Below are 25,421 nucleotides of genomic sequence, written 5' to 3' on the forward strand. Positions count from 1 at the left end.
CTGCTGAAAGGAGCACCCTGACATTTCTAATTCTTATGTTTTCTTCATTCTTTAGGTTGCACCTGGGTTGGGGCAATCTCAAGCACAAATACAGGTTGGGCGGAAAATGGATTGAGAGCAGCCCTGAGGAGAAGGACTTGGGGGTGCTGGTAGATGAAAGCTCAACATGACCTGGCAATGCGCACTTGCAACCCAGAAAGCCAACTGTGTCCTGGGCTGCATCAAAACAAGTGTGACCAGCAGGTCAAGGGAGGTGATTCTCCCCCCCGCTACACTCTCATGAGACCCCACGTGGAGTACTGTGTCCATGTCTGGGCCCCTCAACACAAGAAGGATGTCGAGCCGTTAGAGCAAGTCCAGAGTAGAGGCACAAAGATGATCATAGGGCTGGAGCACCTCCCATACGAGGACAGACTCTGAGAGTTAGGGTTGTTCAGCCTGGAGAAGAGAAGGCACTGGTGAGACCTCATAGCTAGCCTTCCAGTACCTAAAGGGGGCCTACAGAAGAGATGGGGAAACACTCTTCATCAGGGGGTGTAGTGGTAGGATGAGGGATAACGGCTTCAAGCTGAAAGAGGGTGGATTTAGATTAGGTATTAGGAAGAAATTTTTTGCTGTGAGGGTGGTGAGGCTCGGGAACAGGCGGTGCAGGGAAGTTGTGGATGCCCCATCCCTGGAGGTGTTCAAGGCCACGCTGGATGAGGCTTTGAGGAACCTGGTCTAGTGGGAGGTGTCCCTGCCCGTGGTAGGGCAGTTGCAACTAAATGATCTTAAGGTCCCTTCCAACGCAAAACATTCTATGATTCTATACTCAATAATAAGCTATATGGGCCTAACAACTATGTACATCAAGAACCAACAAGCAGGTGTGGTAACTAAAATTCTCAAAGAAAGATGGCCCTTTCTTGATCCATTCACTGCATCAGGAAAATTAGTACTAAGCATGTGACCTTCCCTATAACCTTTCCTCAAATCATTTTAATCCTTGTGCATGTAAAGCGCTGCTTTCTACATCCAAATGTAAACTTGCAATCCAGAACAATAAATTCTCGATGCCAAAGACATTACATGCCCATGTTACTGTAAAAACACAGCACTTTCTGCTTTACATAGATCTACCAAGCTTAAAAGAAGCCAGTATGAAGAAGACAGGGACACAAAGAAAGACATTACCTATCAGCAGTCTGCTGCAAATAAAACACACAGTTTAGGTACTGCCAGTTTCTGTGAACATTAAAAGGAAAGAGAAACTTGAATAAGGTACATAAAAATTCAACTAACAGCAGTTTTGTTGGACACCGAAACCAAAAGCAATAGATTCCTATGTTGCTGGGAATTCAAGATTTGATAAGTGAAACAAACACTCCAAGGTAATAGAAACACTTCTTTTGCTCTGGACTAAAAAGAGTTATAAAACGATCAGCCTCTAGAGCTACACTTAAAAACAGCCTTTCTCCCAAATAATTAACATATGCAGCTTTGTTGGACCTTCAAAGAATATTATACCAGGGCAAAGTAGTACAAGTCCTAGAGGCAACTTAAGATAATTACTCAACTTAAAAAAGGCATTTAAAAATATCATTAAAGTTTGTCATTACAGGTTAATATTTGCTCACTTTTCCTTATTTTATTTATCATATATCAAAGATTAAATTAGCATGCACAAAGCCAAATGTCTTCAGCCACCATGTATGCGACCTCATCAGATAACCTCCGCTTTATTCAGTGGAGAGAGTTAGCTCAGAAGCAATTACGAACTGTTTGGATGATCAATAGTCTTCACTTGGTAACCAAAAATGGTGCTCAGTGATTGAGGGAAGGAAGGTGAATTTTGTAATAAGTTTTATATTAAGTCCACGTACTACAAAATTGCATTTTATTTCACTAAATATGAATAGGTTTTGGAGATCAAAGACACTGAAGGCAGAAACTTAAACTCTAGTGAAAGAAAGTTGCTTTACAACAACTTCTGCTCCTCATCTTCCCTGAGAATAAGTAGTTGTAAAACCTCAATGTGTTTGGAAACACAAATGCAGAGGGAACACTTCAAATTCTTACCTTATGAAGAGTGGCTTCCACAGATTTCATATGACTAATAATCAACTCTTTGTCTCTATTACAAGAGGAAAAAAAAAAAAAGAGTAGTTAATAGAACTGAAGTTCTACTGATGTAGAAATGAATTTTCTTCTACTTTATAATCATAATGTATTTTAAAATAACTGTTGATAACTCAAACTGTTATGTTTGTATCTCTCCTTTTTATATCTCCAATGCAAACCCTAAAAAATAGTTCATGAACCACTACTTGGCATATTTCCATATGAAAGATGCTTCTGTTGTGGATAAGCAATTAAACTAGCCATATTTATAGGCATATCAATGAACAACTATCATGTTCTTGGTGAGGAAATCCACAGTCTTGAATAAGAAGGGCACGTTGAATGGAGTCTAGGCTCTAGCAGGAAGATATATTCTCATACTGGAAAACACTGTCAAATTCTACATTTTTCACAAATTGTATGAGCCTAACAACTATGTACTTATATGCATATAAGTGTCCCTGTCTTCTCTAAATCTGAACATTCCACTGGTCCTTCTCCAAAGGAAGTCCAGTCACGGATACTATCTTTACAAAAGAGTAGTTAGAAGAACGAATTACTACTCTCATGCCTTTTTGTTGATTAGGGCTTCAGTAAGAAAGACGTCTTTGCTCAGTTATGCTGCCATAAAAAAACCTTGGTCTTATCTGATGCATTGACAGAAACTGAATTAAAGTTGCACAATACCATTATGACCTAGGAGAACAAGACTATGACCAACAAAACACCACAGGAAATCAAAGGGAACCTATGCCAGAAAAGGTGATACACCTTAATATTCCAGGACTGTCTTGCTTGCTGTGTGAATATTTTGTTTGAGCTCCTACAGTTCCTAAAACAGAAGTAAAAACCATGGCATTCTCCTGCCTGGAATGACCGCTGCTTCCTCATTTCTTGATTCTACCCTAACAGCAAACATGGGAAAGTGGCCAGAAAAGTAGGAATGGCTTTTACACTCCTAGCAAAGCTGTCATATAGATTTTTCACTTTTTGGTATCCTGTCTTTCTTTGGATTAGATTGACAGGGACGTCAACGCTTTGTTTACCTTGCCTGCTGACCTCATTTATGTAACAGCTACTATTTGCCTGGGTAAAGTCACTTCTAGAGATTCAGTTCAACACCATTAATTTCTAAGTCAATTACCAACACAGAAGTCAGTCTGTTCCTCGCATATTCTCAGATGTTCACCATAAAAAGGAAAGTATTTTTAGATGTAATTTTGGACCCAGCTTAATAGATGGCCCCCAGGTTCTTATTTTTGTGAAGAGAAAGCCCTCTAACTACAGAGGATTTGTTATCTTAGATAACATCTTAAAATGAAAGTATGGAAATAGTTGTTTATAGCACCTTGGAAAAAAGTTTACAAAAATGAACCTATTGCACCCCTACATGCCAGGATCCACATTTCATTCAATCTTTACTTCATATATTCATTAACTTCTACAGGCATAAGGGGAATCGGATCATAGAACTATTCTTTAGGATTATTATCCAGAAATGTAGTTCAGGCATGAGGAACATACTTTACATCATCTTTTACCCAACAGCTGGCATGAAGGTTTAATAGAGAGTTTCTATCTAGCAGAGAAATAACCAAAAGGCTACTAAATTTCTGCCAGGTTCACTGCCATTAGACAATTTTATTAATAGTGCTTCCTACTCTGGAGGAAAGCAGAATAGAACTGCTGGCCACCACTGCAAGAAAATCAACACAGCCATTCTCAGAATGAGCCAGCCATCTTGCTATCCTTTAAAGCTGTACAAAAGATTAGGAAAGAACATGAAAGACACCCATGCATTGCTTACAATCACTCAGGTTATGGAAGAGGTATTAAAGTAAGAATTTCTGGACAAAAGTTGAGTCTATTTCACCTACTTTGCTTACGTGTTCCAAAGGGAATAAAAGGCATTTGTTATGGAGAGCTGGTAGAACAAATAAATGGTATAGGTTTTTTCTTTGTCAATATTCAACTGCTATATATACAGAAAAAAATCAGGCACTTGATGTTAAAATAACCTTTTCTGAATATAAGAAGGGCCACAGGGAATGATCTTTACTAGAATGCATAAAACAGGTTGAGGCAGGGTGAAAAGGGGCAAGCTTTCCCAAACAAATCTTTCTTCAGGTCACATCTGCTTTAATACATTCATTCCAAATAACAATTGTCATTTTAATTAGTTTGTTAGACATTTCACTGATAACTAAATTATTTCACTTGTGCATAAAACTGTTAAAGCTTCTTAAGAGGTCAAATTTATCCCAGGTATAATGAGAAATTTCACTTTTAAATGAAACTTTTAAAAAATCTTAGCCATGGACCAACAATATTCAAAGTACATACTACAATAAGAGTAACAGATAACAGGATCTGCAAAGATTTATCTTTTTAGCTGACGATATGACTGTAAGTGGTTATTAATAATCTCATTCAAGTCAACGGAACACCTTTTTGACTAACAATCTTTTCAAGATTGGTCCCTGAACATTTCCTTCCACTGTCTAGGTTGCGGTATAAAAAGGCATGGGTTTTATGTCTAAATCCAAAATTTTCACAGATAAGACTAGGTCTAAAATGGGTTTTAGCCCCTTTGGCAACTAAGACCTATCAGCTAGCTGACGTTTCCATATTTATTATGAATAAATTGTATCTCTCTATAAAAAGATGATGTGGAAATAGAAAAAACAAGCAGCCATTTCTTAAATTAACAGAGTGTTAGGGATCTGACAAAGAGATGTTGTCAAATCAGTAATATAATCAGCAAACAAAAATGCGCATGGTATATCAGGACACAGAATTTGGAGCACTATTATGGGATAACTACAGAAAACATACCATCTATTATCTCAAACTAACAGTTTTCTTTTTAGAAGACTATCACTGAATTTCAAAGAGAGACAGATGTACTTTTGTTTTCTAGCATTACATTAGCCAGGGCTAAAACCCTGTGCATGAAAGTAAAAATTGATCTTTTGTACGTTTTATGTGATCTCCCCAAGGTCCCAGCACTCACTTCACTGCCATGCAGAGGGCACTCTCTGCATCATGGATGCTCTCTTTCAGTCGACGCTTGTCCTGCTCCAGCTGGGTAAGAAGTCTATTGAGCTGACGCACAGATTGATCTTTTCTTCTCAGCTCCATCTTTGCCTCGGAGAGTCTCTGCAAGCAGACAGAAAGCAGAGTTACTTGTCAGCCCAAATAATTAACTTCAATTTATGCCATAGGCTATTAAACAAAGCTGAAAACAGACTGACTGCGAAGCAGATTTGGACCATTACACATTAAGGTTGTAGGAATTCTCTACTACAAATATTACTAACTCAGAGCTCCTCAGTTTTTAGTATACTGCCTATGTACAAATATGTTCATAAAATAAAGTGATTTGTTGATCAAACAGGTACATATACTATGCTACAGGTACCATACTTACAAATATGAGATCTAAACACAGTGGAAATAATCAAGAGTACAGCATTAAAGAGAACAGAACATTCTCAAAACTTAATTTAACATTAAAGAAAACAATTCACAAAGAAAGAAAGAGAATTAACAAAGTAGCAATTATTTAACTATTCTGCACTATTCAGAAATTTCAGGTTTAAAAAAAGTAAGAATCTAATATTCTCTCTTAGTGCATTAAGTACAGTTTTTCTGCAATTCTTCCTAAGAATAAATTGTCATTTTATGGTGCTTTCACTACTTTAACATTAGTTTTCCAATATGCAAAATGGTATGTATATTTTATTTTAATGTTTCTCTACAGCTTAGAATTAATACAACATGCTTTAAATCAATTCAGATTAATGCAATAGATTACAAACAGCACACAGAACTAATTAATACAGAACCTGGCTTGTTGCTACTCCCTTCCGCTGGGATAAATCAATACTTTTATAGATTGGAGTATTAACAATGCAATTTCATAGTTTGCTAAATGTTATATTTTACTTACAGCTGCTAATTGCCTTTTTAGAAATAAATTATAATAGGTGGCTATAAACATTCTTTTAAAAAATGCAAATTCCCTGACAGATTCTAAACCAATACAGAGGGACAGAGAAGGCTGCACAGTTGCAAGACTGAGCTCTTGCACCTTTTTTTCAAAATTTATGGATAAGTTTTCTGCTTAAATTCTAAGAATGCTCTGCGTTATTTGTACTCAGGAGTACTTGACCTGGACTGTGGAACACAGAAAATATTTATTATGCTGTGGATCTGTATTAAGAACAGTATATACAAAAGGCTGATAAAAATCTGGAGGGCACTGGAAACTCAACTAATCTGAAAAAGCTTCAGACCTAGCCAAGAATAAAAGGCACGTCAAAAAACAATATACCAGAGAAAATTTCTATAAAATAATAAAGTATAGCATAAAACTGCATAAGCCTGCTGAATAAACTGAAATCTGTGGATTAGCATAAGTTTTGTTCAAACATTTCCCAAGACAAAAAAGGAACCAGTTATTTCAACAGTGTGTTTGGAAGGTACAGCACCGCTACCTGAACTCTCAGTTCAGAAATTTACAAAATCCAGGCTGAGATTAATCACTGCTGTAAGGAAAAAAAAAAAAAAAAAATCAGGAGTTTATTTAAGAAACTCTAAACCCCATAAATGTTAATATCAGTCTTGCCCAAATTACTGCAGGTTGAATAACTTGTCCTGGGTTAAGCTGAGACAGAGTTAACTTTCGTCATAGTAGCTAGTGTGAGGCTGTGTTTTGGATTTGTGCTGAGAAGAAAACTGATAGCATCCTGAAGTTTATAGCTGTTGCCAGGATATTCAAGGTCTTTCAGCTTCTCTGCTGTTCGCAGGTGCAGGAGATGCTGTGAAGGAGCACAGCCCAATGACTAGCCTGGGATTCAATCTTAGGTTCAGGATTGAGACCCAAAGTGGCCAATAATCTATTCCATAACATAGATGTCATGCCCAGTATATAGGTGAGGGCCCTCTGGAAGCTCGTCCTTTTTTTGTTCCAGATTGCTTCTGCTCCGTGTCATCTTGCTCTGGGTGGTTCCCTCCGCCAGGGCCTTCTCCCTCCCTCAGTCAGCTCTCAGTCTGGGACGCTCAGGCTGTTATCTCCATTCCGTGAGTGCAGTTTCAGGATTCTCCCTGCTCCGGGATCGTTAGCCAGGAACGGGCTGAGCCTTGGTCATCGGGTGGTGAGCAGTATCACTGTGTATCACTCATTTGTATATTTGTGTATAATATTATTTTCAATATTATTGCAGTTTAGTTATTAAATTGTTCTTATCTCAACCCATGAGTCCCTTTTTTTCCCTTTACCCCTTTAATTCTCTCCCTCATCCCCAGGAGGGGGGAGGGTGAGCAAACAGGTAACCTGGGGTTGGCTCCCAGCCAAGGGTAAACCCATCACATAACTCTATTCTGCCTTTTATGTCATTATTTTTGATGAGGAATGCTGTTTTCCACCTAAGAAAAGATAAACACACAGATCTTATTTTCCCACTGCATATTAGCATAAAGATATCCAAAAGCAGAAGTGTTGCTTTCAGAAATGCTACCCTAATGTCATATCTGAACAGCTGAATTTGTGAATTCTCTGATTTTCAGAAAAGTTAGTTCCAAGTAACCAGATGTGGATTAGCAAGGATAAAATAAGTCTTTTAATTTAAGAACAAAGAACATTATCTTCTTCCATTTATTGTGTTTATTGTTGGTTTGTTTTAGGCTAAATCAGCATTGAGGAAACAGCTCTGAAAACTGAGTCAAGTCCTGCCCTGCCCACACTCCCATCTTTTGACAAACAAAATTTATTGAGCAAAGAACAATGTCTTTGGTGACAGTGCTTTGTCCACTCCACTTTCCCATCTGATTGAAAAAATCTGTTTTTAAGATGCAGTCAAAGGACTGAGCTCTGGCTGATGTAGAATAGAAAATAATATAACAGACAAGAGATAATTATGATAATATTTTGATGCAAGCAACTTTTGGTGCAGAGGCTGCTGGAATAGAGTCTGGCTCCAAGATTCTAGTGGTCTGAGTGAAGAAAGACAGGATAATAGAAACATTATGCACACTTATTTCATCTTTATTAGATAGCTATCCTTCTATAGGGGCTGAAGAGTTGTCTGTTCATGCATAAAGATTTCATCACTGACAACAAATGGTGAAGAGACTCACTAGGTGTCAAAATATTGTGGGAGCTGCTAACTAATCTTGCTTACCAATTGCAAGGGCAGGCCTATTAACAAGGCAATAACAGGGATGAAAGCATGAAGCCTAAGTCCTTGAGAGCAATCCATACTAGTTGGTGACAAAGCAACACAGAAATGATTAAATCAAATATCTCACTGAAGAGCTGCGTTATTATATTCAAAACTTTCACCATTATTTACAGAAGTCTCCAAACCAAAATTCAGACTTACCTATCAATAATATTGCAATATCTAAGCAAAATGTAAACTGATTTTAGCTCTCTAAAAACAGTTTCAGCATTCACTTGAAGCTCCTTGCTACTGTGGGTTAAAGTCAAGCTTCGGAAATTTCTCAAATACAGTGTGTAGGATTCTAAAGTAACGGCTGCTAAGCCTCTCTTTTTTTCCTTCTTCAGATTGATCTAATTAAAACCCTTGATAAACTTTATGGACTCTAATATTTCCAGCTGAGTGACTGGAACCAAGAGGGTGTGCCTCAAGGCAGCAAGGCAACAATGATAAGCAGCAGGTTAGCCACTAATTTCTCAGCCACGGTAGATTGTGAAAGCGTGATGTTCTGATATCTAAGAAAGTGTTCAGGAGAGAATAGGATAAATCAAGTTTAATAACTCTGCTCCTAATTGTTCCCTCAATGCTCTACTCTAATTACTTGGAGAACTCTCCTGACTGTCACCTGATATTAAGTTGTTGGAGGCAGAGTGTGGAGCAGTGAGATAATCAATAAACATTTAGTGGGGAGAAGAATGAAGATCCCGTTAAGCAGTGGGAACCTGCAGCACCCAAAGCCCTTCTGCTCATGAGAAAACCTATGGGAGAGCCATAGTGATTGCAAAGCAATAATCCAAAGCACTGTTTTTAGGCCTTGAGGCCTTTAGGCAACAGTACATTTGAGAAAAAAAGGTTAACATGGTCACCCTAATTACAGCCCATTTTCACATTGTTCATATATAAGCGAAGACAAGCCAATTAGGTAGGAAGGAAGATAAGGGAAGTTTTATTTGTATACTAATTAAACCCCTGATGAAATTAAAGGAAAAACATACAGCTCTGTAATTGTGTCTGAGAAAGGTCGCTTCAGGTTCAGTTATCAGAAAAGCACAGCCTTGAGATATTTCACTTAATCCACAATACAGCCCTTATTTTGATCCCCAGGTCTTAGTATTTACAAAAATAAGAAAATTTCAAAACCTGATAATGCATTTATCTTGAAGTGTTTTCTGTGGACAATTACAATTGTTAGAAAGTTGAGGCTAAATATGATAAGAAGAATGAAGGTTTTAAAAACCTACTATGTCTGCACATAGTTCTGTGAAGATGCTGAGCTTTCACTTTCAAGCACAAGTGATTCTGAACCAACTTAGAAGCCAAACTCCAATTTATTGACATACTGTAAAATGCCAGTTATCTGTTTAGTTTGGAAGTTTAGGCATTCAGGTGCTAATTCAGACATGACTGCACTCCTTCCCCTACAGTTCAGCTAAATCTCATAGATAGTTGAGTTTTCATCAGAATCTTTAGGAGTTCCCTTTAGAGACATTTTAGATTTAGGCTCTTTTTTTCCTCACAAACTGAGCATGAAAAATCATCTGTTGGAGAGAACAGCAAGTAACTGATAGTACTAAAGAAAAATCTCATTGGATGTCTGTTGGCTGGGCCCTTCCACAAATAATTTTAACAAGCGTAGGCTTTGCAGTGAGGAATCTCTTTCTTCAAAACCAGTTACAAAATAATTCAAAATTTAACACTGTCATTCTCTACACACAAAAAAGCACTCTATTCAAAACATGACAGATGTACAATCATTCTAGATGAATGATGACAGTCACACAGTTTGAATTCATGCAAAGCATGTGTGACATTTATACTGAGAGCATGTTCTCCAAGACAAACTAAAGCTAAACTGCTTACTAAATTAGGTTTAAATTATGCAGGCTCAACACAGAAATACAAAGTATGCAAACACGTTATAGTAATACATGAAATTAAACATTTTGTCTTCAGGATGAAGTTCTATATGCATATTTTCCATTTAGATGCAAAACACTACTTTTTAAAAGATCTGTACACTGAATATATCCCAAAAACTCTCCTACACACATAACTAATAAAATGCCACAATTAAAAAAAGAATACAAAGTTTAGACAGCACCCATTCCTCCACCAGTTGAAACACACTTCCCATTATCCCTGTTGGCAAATATGACCTTCAGGGTGGTCTCTGAGTTCCCCTCAAAAGACAGTCTACAGACAACCTAGAGAAAACTTGCCACTAGGGGTGTTCAAGGCCAGGCTGGACAAGATTTTGAGCAACTTGATCTAGTGGAAAGTGTCCCAGCCCATGGAAGGAGGGTTGGAACTCAATGATCTTTAAAGGTCCCTTCCAACCTAAATCATTTTGTGATTCTATGGTTCGATGATCTTCAAAAAGTCCAAATCCAAAAGGTACAAAAAGTTACATCAATATTTAATGTCAACTACGTCTTTAGTGTGCATGACTGTAATGGGAGCCAAATTACATTAGTTTAAACTATACAGCTGAATGTCCGCAGGATGTTTTCTGAAAAGAATTCTTACTTACCAAGAACAACTTGAAATAAGCCTTCTTCTATCAAAACAGAAGATAAAAAAATCTCAGGGAAAAAAGTTCTGTGGCAAAAAAAACCAAAACAAAACAAAAAAAAAATTGTAACTGAGACTTCTCATCAATACACGAAAAAAATAGAAGAACATCTAAGACATACATTTAAAGCTATGTCAACAAACACACTTCTCAACTGGAAACCAAACTGCAATATCAACATACTGTATCTGGATTCACTGTGTGTTTCATAGTGGCTGCAGCAGTGTCTTAAAACAGCTTGAAATGAACTCCATGTGGCTGTTCTGCTCTTGCAAAGCAGAGCTAACCTGAGGCTGACCACCCATGACATCCCTTCAATAACAAATGCTTTCACATGCCCTTTACATTTCTCTAGGAAAAGAAACATATTCAAAAGGACATCTGAATGAGCTATATCTGCTTTGCAGGAAAAGCAGTGATTTTTTTTTTTACCCTCTTTGCTACTGGACCCTCATTCTGATTGCAGTAATCTTTTCCTAAATATGTGATGTAGCATCGAAGCAGTTAAACAAAGCTTACAGATCACAGTGTATGTAACGTTGTGCAAAATGGGTCTTCATGTCTTTGTAAGTGCCCTGTGTAGTGAGGTCACAGAGCACAAACTATTTGGTCTATTAACCAAAACATTAATGCCAACCATCACAACAATTTTAACAAATAACCTACAAAACACTGGTGAATTAAGGGGTACTTGCAGACATATTTTACATTTCTGATACAACGTCAAATGCAATTGCTTGTGATTGCTTTATATACGAAACCTTAATAATACTGGAACACAAACTACGCTAATAGCAGAAAGCTTTAGCCAAACCAGTATCATAGTCAAGCAATCATCTAAAGACAATTATAAGTTAAATGATGGTGCAGACTGCTTAAAAAGCAGCTGTGATATAGTTACTCTACAAGACATAAAATTTAAATATGCAATATTAAGAAACATTTCAACAAAAATTTGAGAGTCACTCAATGGATTAGATGGGGAAAATGCATACGTTTTCATCTTGCAAGAGATTTTTTTACAAAAGTCATTAGAAACTGTAGGCACTCACACTGTAAAAGTGAATGGCATTACCTATGTACAGGTACACAACAGTCCATTTATTGACTGAAGCATAGCTTTCAGACATTCAAGCAAGTCTAGGTGCCACAAGCATTTTACCTGCAGTGGTTCAGGCTGGATTACAGTGCCTCAAAGGCTTAAAGCTAGGTTTAATATCTCTGTGCTACAATGCAGACTTATTTCTCAAGAGAAAATCTATTCTGATCAACAAGAAAGGAATGCATTTCGCAATTGCATTAGTTCAACATGTTTAGCAAAGGATGACTGAAAATACTTTTTGAAGTCACTGAGCTGTGTATGCTTTAAAGTTATTGTGAATTAAAAGAGCTTATTAATTTAAACACAGTAGCTCTATTTGAATAATTTCACATAACACTTCTTCCAGCAGAAGCATCCTACGTTCACATGTCACTCAACTTCAAAGTTAGTGAAACCAAACAAAACTTTGAAAGTTTTTATATGAAGTAATCACAAAACATAAACTGCCCACATATAGGAATGTTAATATTAGCAAACAAAAGTGCCCTTTTTCAAATGTGTTAACTTGGTACATTGCCGCATTTGAAGAGAAACAGAAGTTGGAAAGCCACCTCAAATGAGGGACACCCTTTTGAATGCCAAGAAGCACTGAGCCTTCCACACATACACTAATCCAATCAGACATGATAATTAAGCCCTACTTTTAAACAATGCTTTGGAAAATATTATAGTACATAACAAAATTTGTGCACCTGATAATCTAGAAATTTTTGTCGTCTTCTGAGCTAAGTGAATTGTGTTAGCATTACTGGAAAGTTGCAGAGAAGGATTATAGCACCTTAACGGAGCAAAGACATTTTTAGGAAAACCCAGGCTTTATCACTGTGAGTTTCAAGTGTACTAGAAAAACCCTTGATGTTAAGTGAGAATAAATTTTTGGAATCACATGATCATTCACTCCTCAGTCACCTCTGACGTGCTACCTCAGGACTGATGTTTCTTTTTTCTCCCTAGAAAAGTAAATTCCTCTCCAAATGCAACACCTAACCCTATGCAACTGCAGACCAGCTAAGATGCAGCCCTGCAGGTGCAGCAGCTTTTCTGTGCTTTGGCAATGTCATGCCTTTAAATCAGTTACTTCTTAAGTGCCACAGAAAATACTTAATCCTTTTTTTTCCACTGTTGAACTTTTTACCCTGACAGACTCCCAACCTTATAGTTGTTACTATATTTCAAGATTTCAAAAAGATGGCTTATACCTGGTACTGCAAAAGAGGACTGTTCATAACTCTCTCATGTACCTGTAAGTGATGCACCTGACTTTACAGGGAAACTCTGGTGCTGCTCTGTAACACTGCTCTCTGAAATACATATGCGTCTGCAATACTGCTGCTCGATTTTGCTATACATTATGTACACATTATGCACATTAGCACACTGTGTACAAGATACGAACAGCACTTAGACTTTCTCTTTACCATGGTTCACAAGTGCTACTATATCACATGTACATATACAGAAATATTTCACTGGTTATCTATGATGACACAAATTATTGCACCAGTTCCTTGAATTTCCTTATAGGTGAACTGGGCTAAAACCATCTGTCTCTGATCTTGTCCTACTACTGGTCTTAATGATCTTTCATTACCAGTGAAATTTCAAAGCCTAGAACAGCCTACTTTAATTTCTCAAAAAATATTATTTCATTGGATCTGCATAACTCAATTTCCTTTCAATATTTCTAAATTGTAACACCTAGTTAAGATCATCCAAGAAGAAGGAGCAACAACAGCAATAAAATTATTAGCAATGACAATGAAATGTTACCTACAAATTAAACAAGTTCATTCCCATTGTTTATTTTAAAAGGTATACACTTTGACATCAGCAGACACAGACTAAACGGTCATCAGGGACATGTTAAATCACACAGCATTCTGCTTCAGAACTAAAATTAAGAGATAAGTATTATGGTACACGGGCTATATGACTTCAGTTCAGACACTGGTTCAAAAATGGGAATCCTGAGAGCCTTTAGAATAGTTTCAAGAAATGTTCTAAATAGAACTTAAGGTTCAGTTCTGAGTAAGAAAATATTCTGTCCAGTACCTCAATACACTGGTGGTACCAGTTAAGTTATTTTAGTGCAGCAGGTCATTCTGCAGCGGTTTCTTGGAAGAGGCTGCTGCAGAATTCCACCAGACACTAGCGCATTAGCATGAGCCATCACATTAAGCAGTTATGGACAATGCCAAGTATGCCAATTTATGCCAGCTAAAGTTTTGATCTTGCTTCAGCAAGAGTTTTTAATTTTCTTTAATTAATGAATTCTACAAATCTTTTTTTAACATGGCACTAACATTAACATGGGCTTCAGCAGATTCATCACTTTATGCAGTTTAAATTCAAACACTGCTTCTTCTTCAGAAGACTTCTGACCAAACCACACATCTGTATTCAGGTATATGTGTTTCCACAGACAGCCCTAAATGCCGTTTAGGATATGCATATTTTATTTTAATATTATGCCAGCCACACTCTGCTGCATCCCCCTGCAAGGGGAAAACACACATACACCATTCTCCTTATCCCTTTTAGTCTTTAAACTTCAATAAAATACAAATGAATTGAGAAATATGTAATTTCATATTAAAAGGTCTGTTATTTTAGAGAGGTCATCCCTATCCCTTCTTCATTAAAAGCTGCAGAGTAGTCTTCCTAACAGAAAGAACAGATACAGTAAAACAAAATTTAACTAATATAAAAGGCAACTTCTAAATCATTATGTTGAAAAAGCATCAAAGATACATTACATCCCAGAATTCAGCAAAGAGATCAAAGTGCTATAAAGGCATATTGATTGGGTGTCTCCTTTCCCTCTGGGTGTGCTTTGTGGCATACCAAGTGCCAACTGAGAGCACAAACCTTAAACAAGGAATATGTTTTTCTGAGCGTGGCACACACAGATCCTGAAGCTGACATGGTAAACACTGACAGCAATAAATCATTGCAACTGTTACATTTAATTAGTATTCACATTTTTCACTTTTGGTGTGTTTCCTAAGTATAACATAAAATGGCACTGTGATGGCACAAAACATGGAAAATTACCTGCTTCACTCACTTAAAAAATAACAGTAATAAATATGCCTTATTATCAAACACACTAGGTGATACCACACAACCAATTATTTCAGTGAATTAACTTTTTTTTTAAGAACATTTATTCTTCATTCTCCCAACTGAGAATTTTTCTTGTATGACAGTGATGTACTGTTTCCAAATAAAATCTTGTGACTGTTACTTAGAATTGAGAATCTTAAATTCATAATTTTTAAATCACTTAATTACTTACTGTATAGTCCACAGACCGAAAAAAAAACCCCAACCAACAATGAAGGTGAGTTCACTTTAGCTAGAAAGTTTTTAAAATTTTTACAGAAGTCCTTCTAACGGAGACAGTAAGAGATTCATGTAGCAAAAATAACTTCCATGGGTTTTTTCATAAATACGTATTGTAAAAATCAACACATAAAATCAGGCAACATAAAATAATTTTGGTTTGAGCTTGTTACCCAGCTACAGTCTTGGATAGCTTCCATGCTTGTCATAACAAAAAGAAGTAGCTACAAGATTTTGGTAGGTGAAAGTGGCATAAATTTAAAAAAAAAAAACTTGCCCTTGAAAATCACTGAATACCAATTGAAAACAGAGTGCCAAATTAAATTCAAAAACCAAATTACATGAAAGATAGGCATGGCTTCTGTCATTGTTTGTAGCCGAGAATGGGGACTGAAATGCAAAGGAATGCATTTTTACTTTAGACTTATGTCAGTTACATACATATTTAATTATATTCCAGAAGCTTAATTATACTCCAATAGGTATTTGAGTTACTTATGGTTTCACAAGAAGATAAATACATTTCACCTTCACAGAATTAGCTTCACACAAATAGAAAGGGAGATCATGGGAAAACCTGACTAAGGTGAAAAAATGACGGGGCCCTACAAATATCCTAGCTAAACAGCAGCAAGAAACAAATCTATGGATAAAAGACTTGAATATCAAGAACTGGTATAACAGAAAGTCCTACACATTGATACCTAAACTACTAGGAAAAATAAGGTTTAGAACAGCTCTTTAAAAACATCACATGCTGTTTTAAAGATCTATTGATCCCCACTGCACATCTCAAGGTAGCAAAGTTACTTTGTAGTTGACCCAATAATATAACAAAGATCTTCCAGGCACTGGATTTAACAAGAAGCCTTTCTGTATTTTTGAGTGAAAACTGAAACATAGCTGAAGGTCTTGAAATAACAGGGATAAACAGTATGTACATACATATGCTTAATAACCACACACCGTAATTACACAATAATCCCATATTTCTTACAAATTACATGTCAATAAATCTCTCTCACTGCACTATAAATTCCAAGGTCATGGACAAAGGTGTTTACTAGTATAATTACAATGCAGCAATAAAACCATTAAGCTTTTAGATCCCAGTGTTGTTCCATGTATTCTCCCCTTCCCCCCAAGGGAGGCAAATAGCCCCTACAAATGAAACACCCAGAAAATGTTAGAAATTACTGTTAGAAGACTGTAAAAGTGATCTAGTTCATGCAATTACTTTGTTAAAGTTCTCCTTTTTGTTTATTTCATCTTTGACAGAAGGTATTTTTTTAAATAGTAACAAACAAGACTCAAGATAAAAAGTATCCTCTGAAATAAGCAACATTACTACACTGTAAAGATACAAATAAAGCATTCTGGATTTCACTGTGTGTCAGTTATTAATACATTACACCAAAAAACCCCAAGTCTTAGCCATCTGTTGAGAAGTAACTTGTAGTCCAAATTATTGTTGTTTCCACATCAGTTTCATTATTCCCGTGTAAAATTCTACCTGTCTTGGTTACTTGCCTTTCTCTGCAAACTACCAGAAGGACACTTAAGTGCATGATTAGTAAAATCACTATTGACATGGAACTACTGAATCAGACTAGCATGATCAAACTTATTCCATAATTTTCTACTGAAGGGAAAACCTGTACTTACTTGGAAATTAACTCCTGGTCATAATTAGCTTTCAAAGATTAACTAAAGTTATGTTTTGTAATCATGACTTATTCCAGTGTTCTCTTTCTTTGCCTAAATTACATCCAAATTGTCGTAACAGTGAGAGCATCTTCCTCAGTTACCTTAAACTCTTTGATACATTAAAAATAAATAAAAATAAATAAAAAATGGTCACCCAGTATGAATACGTGTTCAAGTTCCAATGCAAAATCTTAACGTTACACAAATCACAATGACCTATTACCAACATTCAATTTGCAAAACTGGACAAAAGAGGAACTTCAGAGGAATGAAACAGTAACAAAATGGTAATGCCACACCATTGGCTAAGGCAGACTTCAACATCTTGGTTACTAGTTGCTTGGTCGCTTCATTGATGATTGTGGAGCAAATTCAATACTTTTCTAAAGGCTGTGTACTGACCTCAGTCCCTCCAGACTACTCACGCTGATACTGATGAATGATCCAGGCACAGAACAAAGGAAATACACAGACCGAACAACCTGGCTGCAAATAAGTTACTTCAGCAATGAAATGCAGGGATCAATATTCCTAATAAGGTGATCCCTAAAGTGGAAAAAGAACAGGACAACCCTTGGACCCTGAATCTTAGAGGCTAACCAGAGAAGCAAAGCAAGGAGAGCTCTGCATCACAACACAGAGAGCTGCGCACCACAACACAGAGAGCTGCTTTCAAAGTGCTGAACAGAGTACCATTACTTGTCTCCAAGAGAAGATTTAATGCACAAATTTGTGATTTTTAAAAAACAAGATAAAGTAGACTGTAAGACAATAAAACAAATGAACTCCAGGGACAAACCACGAAAGAGAGAAAAAAGAGAGAAATTTAAGGGGAAGTTTAACTGTAGATATCAGAAGTGCAGACTTGGTCACAGCCATCTTCTTTCCTTCTGTGAAGAGAAGCTCTCACGTCTGGTCCACAACACGATGCTCTCTATTTGTCTCTCCTATTATGTAAAGATAGCAGCTACTAGAAGGAAGCCTGGAAGGACTATTCCTCCCCATATACCTAAATTCCATGTACAATGCATTGCAATCTTTAAACAAGAAAGCACAAAGGACCAGCTCCAGGGCAAGTCTTCAGTGTATCTAACTCGCTGAAGATTATCTATCGAAGAAGTTATTAGTAGTGGATGTTATGTAAGAGAGAAGGAGAATAAGCTGGTTTACTTATTTTACAAATAGAGTTAATCCAAACTGAAATACATGACAAAACTGCTTAACCTGTAACTTATTGTAATAAGAAAACATATGACCCCTCTTGACTAAGAATAGGGCAGATGGCAATGCTAATCAATTCTTACCTACTTCATAAATTATTTAGGTGTTCAGAACATACAGAGTATGGCAACAAAACAAAAAAGAACTTTAGTTTCTAATCTATTCAGTGGAGAGCTTGCAACTCTTTAACATGCTAAACTTGATTAATACAAATTTGCCATTAAGTTAGATGCTAATGGTAATCAGCTATACTGCTTTCTTTAAAGAACGGCCTTTAATTTAACCAGGATACGCACAGACTTGCCATTTCTTGATAAAATGACAAATAAGGTTTTGGGAATCAACAGGATCCCTCAGCGCACCCAAATCCTAACAGTCTTTCCAACTTAAGAGGTCAGAGAGCTTAAAAAAAAAAAAAACAAACCCAAAACTTATCTCTATTCTTACAGTGTTGTAATCTTTGCTGTTCTGAGAAGCATCACTTGGTCTTTCTCATGTAAGTGAGGCCTTTTAACCTTTCTCTAACTTAGAATACTGCATCACTTGCAGAAATAGCCAACTATAAAACTAACTTGCAAAGTGTGTGCAATAGGATTAATAAAATAAATTGTATAACTATTGAAATTATTTTTCAGGAAAAATATGTGGCTATAAATGTAAAGAGGAAAAGCAACAAAAAGCAGCAAATTGTGTACCGCCTCCACCTAAAATCCACACCAAGAGCACAAAGCCTACTCAGGGAAAACATCCACTTCTAACAAACCTAGAAATCCCAGTCTCCATCAGACTAATTTGGACGTGTCTGTTTAGCAAAGGATACTACACTTTCTGAACACAGGATATGCATATAGCGATTTAAATGAAATAGCTAGTGAAAATTAACACTCCAAACCTTTGCATCAGAAAATGTTCTCATGAGACTGTTATTAAAGCACTTGGATGAGATTCTTTTTTCACTTAATCAATGGTAGCTTCACTAAACTCAGTAAATAAACCAAAAATTCAAGATTTCTTCTTCCAAAACATGTATTGAAGACTATTTTGAGGAAGATCAGCCGCAAGTTTAACAAGATTTAACATACATTGTACTTGAAATGCACAGAGAGCTATTCATTAACAATTTATATGACATGCTCCACAAATTAAACCTTAAAAATATACTGTTTTTATAACAGGTATTAACATATCTAAAATGAAGTAAATATACATGCAGTGCCTGTCAACAGGAAGAAAAACTATTCTACTGGAATTAAGACACGCTCGTATATGGAGTAAAAACTATGTCTGCTATAGATGCCTCTTTAGCATCTGTGTAGAAGTCTCTCTTCAAAGACAGGAGCTACTGATTTACCTCATCTAATAAAAACAGTGGTGTAAAAGAGTTGCTTAGCTCCAGCTGACTTGAATGTAATTTGCTATCTTGGATGTCTCTATGGTATATGCCATTAAGAAGATAAAAATATACAGGATTAAAATCTGAACCGATAAAGCTAAGAAATTAAGTGTTACTCCTTTAATAAGCCTACTTTATGGAAGTACGTGAATACTCCAAAATATCTCCTTACTGACTGCTGATGAAGTGTGGGTAAGTTTAAGTTATCAAAAGTAAAAGTAACTAAGATTTTCTTTCCCCTTCCTAGCTATTTAAAAACTACAAATAAAGAATTTAAAGCAAGCTTTTCTACTCCACTACACTCTACTCCATCCAAAATCACTTGTACACCACTACATTCTCCAACTTCTTGTATGTACTTCGTCTAGACTGATAGATGGTTTTATATCTTAAGATGAAGATGGAGGCACATTTTTTCTATCATAATTTTTTCAGAGCAACAGTTCTTTTTTCCATACTTCTGCACTATTTAATAGTTTAAAAGACACTAATAAAGTGGGATTGTGGTAAACTGTGGTGGGAAAAAGCTTATGAAAATCTTTTTCTTAAATTTTAAAAACCCAAACACATAGAACTAAAAACTAAAAAAAAAGCCCTTTGTGGTGCCATGCTACCACAACTGATCGTTTCCTTCTTTGATACAGTCACAGATACAGGCCAATATAACCACAGTGCAATTTTATACTAACTATTGTAGTTAATATCATGAAGGAATTAAGATACATCCATCAACCTTCCGGTATTTAAACAGAAGTTTAGGGACAGTAAACATCTACAACTTAAATATGGCTCAAAAGTCCTCCATGGAAAGGATTGAGAACTACAGAGTAATACATTCATAAAACCAAATCACTGTAACTGAAAGCAGTTGAGTTTCAGCTCTAAAGCTTATTTTGTCAACTTTCTTAGCCTCCATCCTACCACAACAGCTATATTATTACATTATATTGCACCTCCACAGCTTTCAGCTGTAATCAATCATTTTACACCAAACAAGTTGTTCCAGTAGCAAACAACTGCTAGGGGGCTGGAGAATTAGGATCAATTTTAGGATCACTGCTGTCAGAAAAAAATTCCATTTAGCTTTTAATTAATAAAAAACAGAAGCTGTGAAATCTAATTCAGTATCAAATAATCCATATAATAGATTTGTTTAAAACTCCATCCTACATTTTAAATGTCTACCGTGGACTTTTTGTTTCATTTCCTCTGAACAAATGTAAAGGTATGTTTTACTTATAACGCAAAACATGGTGAAATCCATGCATTAAGTTATACAGAGTAGACCCCAATGAAGATTTCAAATAACAGCTGTCTTCTATTCCTTCCCTTCTTTACGACCCTAATATCCATTCAAAAATCTTGAATCAGGTATTTCCCACAGAAATCAAACACAAGGCTAATGGCTTATATATACTGCAGTTATACATGAAACAAAGAGCTACAGAATTAACAAGCAACCCGACTTAAACATTAGACAAGTTTATTCTTACACTGAAACAAAACACCCAAACCTAGGGATTGGGCAGAAGGAAAAACAAAACTCAACAGGTAAATTGGAGATGTCATTGTCTTTCACCCTGAGTGAGGTAAGGCATTTTCAGTAAATAATACTGTTAATGAAAACCCTCCCCAATAAATTTAGCAACATCCTCCAGCTTCCTCCACTGTACATCACTTCAAACTTCAACTCTGCGGCAAGTCATCCTCTTTGACATCCATTTTCACTGTTATATTTTCAAGAACGGTTTCTGACATTTCTACTAGCTTTGCAGCTTGCATCTTTTTTATTCTCTTCCCTCCTGACATTTCTTATCATTTCCTCCCTAAATCTTCCTCAGAATCACAACTGCTTCTATTTCTCAAAATACCAGTGAAGCAGTCTCTTTTGCTCAACTATCAATTCACAGAAGAATACTTGGAGGTGGAAAGACAGTAGCAGGGCTGAAGAACAGACAGAAGCAGCAAAGCTTGCTTTAAATAAAAAATAAATAGAAACTGCAGAGCTCAGGACATCACACATCACTGGCCTGCCATCACAAGGTTTCTTTTCTTCCCATGTTATTTATCCACCTGGTTTCAAACCTCTTACTCTCTCTCTGCTCCTGGATTTGCTATCAGAGATTCTGATAACATCTTTTCCTTCATTACTCATTATGTCTGGGGCAAATTCTAAATCCTGATGAAAAATGGTCTTTCTCTATCCTCATCTAGCATATTCCAAACTGACAAATGCATTCTCTACCCTAAGATTATCTTCAGGAAACAGCTAATCCACGTTTTAAAACATTATTATGATCTGAAAATCAAAGTATTCCTCTATTTCTTCCTTCATATTTCCTATAGTCTGCCAACCCCTCGTGATAGCTAGAACTGCTGTCTCTTATGTATCATGTAAAATCCAGACATTGTACAGGTTACAGATACTGGTGTACACTGCCTAGTTCCAAAAGCAGAAAAGGGAAGTTATACCTTGAAGTGTCATTTTGGAAGTGTTTTCTGAGTACCATAAAATTCCAGTAGACAGAGTTGTATGTGTACATTTACTCCTATAATTTTATCTGCACAAGAAATGCAGGATTTGGCTTATCCCCAAAAGGTAAATTTCTAGTGCCTATTTTAGAAGGATAATCGTCTTACCTTTATAGTTTCACTTAACAGTTGGTTTTTATCTGCTTCTTCACTGGAGTGCAATTCTAGTTTACTGTTTAACTCCTGTAGCTGTTGCGCCTGTTCATTCAAAAGCACCTGTGCCTGATGCTCCCGATGTAATGCATTATTCAGTTCTTCACATGCGCTTTCAAACTTCTCATGGGTGATCAATTTCTGATAGGGGAAACAAATTGTGTTTGATTATATAACTGTATTCACTTGTTTACATACTCAACTTTCAGAGTTTCACTTGCAAACACATCAAATTCCAAAACAAAAGTGTGCTAGAAACGAGGATTTAGGGTTTTTAACACGAAGACAGATTACCGAACAACAGAATGGCAAACAACTTTATTCACTGTATCTTTTCAAAAAAGCATTCAGGGTACTGTAAACAGTATGCATTCATTATTCTATTCAAATTAGCACCCAGGTTGCAAAGAATCAATATTTAGAAAGAAATATGCAGATCAATGTCCCATATTTCACTGTATATCTTAATAACCCTTGTAAACGTCTTCCTCGACTCTTTCTCCCCTCCCCAAAATGTTCAAGAAATAATTCTTCAAGGAAAATAATCTTCTACATTTGAACAGCAACGTAAAATGTGACAATTACATCTAACTGTCCCAGAACTGTAAGGGAATAAAACCCATTAAGAACAAAACTGAAGATTACTAAATACAACCTTGTCCATTTGAGTTAAAGAAAGCATTTTACCAGCTATGAACAGAAAGGAGAATGGATGTGAAATCACCTATTAAATATTCTGTGCTTGGAAGTATTTTGATTGGGACACACTGACAGGTCTACTAACTAGGCCTCAGGATCAACATTGGGCACAGCTACAGAAAGCGCTGCTCATTCTGGGACATGACTATTTCAGATATACTGTGCATCTGTAAAGTATGTATAAGAATCCCTACCCATTCACTTTCTCAGATAGCTCAAATGTGAGCTCAATTCTGAATGCAACCTATAGAAAATAAGCATATGAGGAAAGGGGCCCAGTGAACCTCCAGCATGCTAAAGCAAGACAAGTTTCTTCCCCTCCAATAAGGACTGAAGGCACAGTTCCAAGGGTATGGCAAAGAACACACCAACAACCTATAAAATGGCATCACTCCGTGAAACACCATGTCCATTACCTGCTATTCTGCGGCTTCAAGTGGTTAAGGAACCTTTGTGTTGTCTCTTCTCATTCCTTCCACACAGTGCTATTTTAGTGAACCATAGTGTTTAAGTAAATTGCTCAGGAACAGCAAAGGGTCAGAGGAATATAGCGCGTATGTGCTACTGAGAATGTAGAAGGCGGCTTTTTTTTTTCCTTACCATAAACTTACTCCTTCAAGGAAACAGCCACACTAAAATTTGCACTGACTAGCTCAGGATAACTATACTCAAAGATACAGTAAGACGTCTATCATAATATTCAGCAATATCCATGCAGAGCTTAAAATACTACATTTATGCTTTATGATCTTCTCGTGAACACAGTTACTGGATACCTCATTCCAGCTGACTTTCCTCTGCTGAAGTGAAATCTATAAATCCTTTCAGGGTATATAAATCACACCAAAAATTTCAACATATGGAAGAAAACCTGGATTGCTCAAGACCAAAGATGTATTTTACACAGAATACCTCATTCTACAAATCAAAGAAATTCCTGAGTAAAGGAGATACTGCTATATGAATCTGACTTATAGTTCAGTGACATTTACAACAAAAGTCTTCTGGAAAATTCTGTTAATAACAGATGAATTTTATTATTGTTTTTCAAAGGAACACAAATCAATGAATGTGTAAAAAGGAGGATCTCTCGTAAGGAGTCTCCTCTAAATCAAATATACTTACAGATTGCTTAAATATATTTAATTGCTCTTGCAGGCTCTGGGCTTTGTCAGCTTCTTTTTTCATCTCACTGAAATTCCATTTGAATTCTGCAAGTTTTAGGCGTAGTGAGCGCCGTTCCACCTCTGCTGTATGAAGTCTTTGTGTAAATTCAAATATTTGCGTCTGCAAGTGTGCTATACTTTTCTGTTAGTAAACAGAAACAAATTCACATGCTGTAAGATGTGCTATTTCAGCAACAAAATCACATTTAATAGCTAAGCAAATTAGACAAAGCTGTCATTCTGTCCTACACACACAAGTGCAAAAATATGAACCTGTTTCACCTCCTGTTGAGGGTTACTGAAAATTCTGTTTTCAAGGAAGCACCCGTTTTCATGTAAGGCTCACAAAAGAAGACATACTATATGAGAAAGAGTTTATTCTTTCATTTCAGTTAAAGAAAATAAGGTTATCTTTTCTGAAGGATAGAACAGCATGCAAGAGAAAAAAGAAAAAAAACAAACACCCCCCCCCCAACCCTTAACATTTAGTTAAAGTCAAAAGCAAGCTTTTTCTTACAAAGTAAATACAATTTTGACAGAACTTCAAAAAACAAATCTCTTAGTTGGATACATCAAATTCTTCTTAAAATTTCTTGACAACAAAAGAAAAGATCTATTCACAACCTAATGCTTTTGGGTGTTCGAAATCAACTTCTGAGTCTCTATATAGTTGACCTCAATGTAATGGACTCATAAACAATATGAAACAAAATTAATGGTAGTATCAAGAGAGCTTCACTGTAACACTTATCTTGTGAACCTACTGTTCACATGAAGTAGCAGTATAAATATGCATACCATAATGGGCAGTCTGACACACAGTCCAGCTTCCAGGGCCTGGTTATTTATTTCATGAAGTCCATGAGCCAGCCTCTGTACCAAGAAGTCTTTCTCCAGATAAGTAATGCTCCTGCTGCTGTCTAGCGGAACTGGCTCCATTATTACATTCAGTTTGTCCATAAGTTTTGAAAAGGAGTTCCTGGCTGCACTTACAAGTAAGCATCCAGAAAACCAGCGCTTTGGATCTTTATCTTAAAAACAACAAAAAAGAAACATCAAGTAGGTTGCTAGTTTCCTTTTTTTCAGTTGAAAAAAGCAACAACTAATAGCAGGTTTAAAATACTCAGCAGGCAATTTCCACTAAAGGGTGAGAGACTGAGCTCACAGGAATACCTCAGAGAGACTTTGGGACAGATCTTGTATTTAG

General features: G+C 36.4%; 1 protein-coding gene across 1 annotated transcript in view; it reads right to left on the reverse strand.

Annotated features, from left to right (window-relative positions):
- The window catches only part of CCDC171 (coiled-coil domain containing 171), a gene marked incomplete at both ends in the record, with an annotated part of 44,722 nt that overhangs the window by 11,246 nt on the left and 8,055 nt on the right, over positions 1-25,421 (reverse strand). Inside the window, 5 exons of the mRNA XM_010079395.1 lie at positions 2,059-2,113; positions 5,114-5,259; positions 22,305-22,490; positions 24,174-24,356; positions 25,013-25,239. Coding sequence (XP_010077697.1) covers positions 2,059-2,113; positions 5,114-5,259; positions 22,305-22,490; positions 24,174-24,356; positions 25,013-25,239 — 797 coding nt within the window. The remainder of the gene's footprint in view (positions 1-2,058; positions 2,114-5,113; positions 5,260-22,304; positions 22,491-24,173; positions 24,357-25,012; positions 25,240-25,421) is intronic.

This window comes from Pterocles gutturalis, unplaced genomic scaffold, assembly GCF_000699245.1.
Source record: "Pterocles gutturalis isolate BGI_N339 unplaced genomic scaffold, ASM69924v1 scaffold1964, whole genome shotgun sequence".
Lineage (NCBI taxonomy): Eukaryota > Metazoa > Chordata > Aves > Pterocliformes > Pteroclidae > Pterocles > Pterocles gutturalis.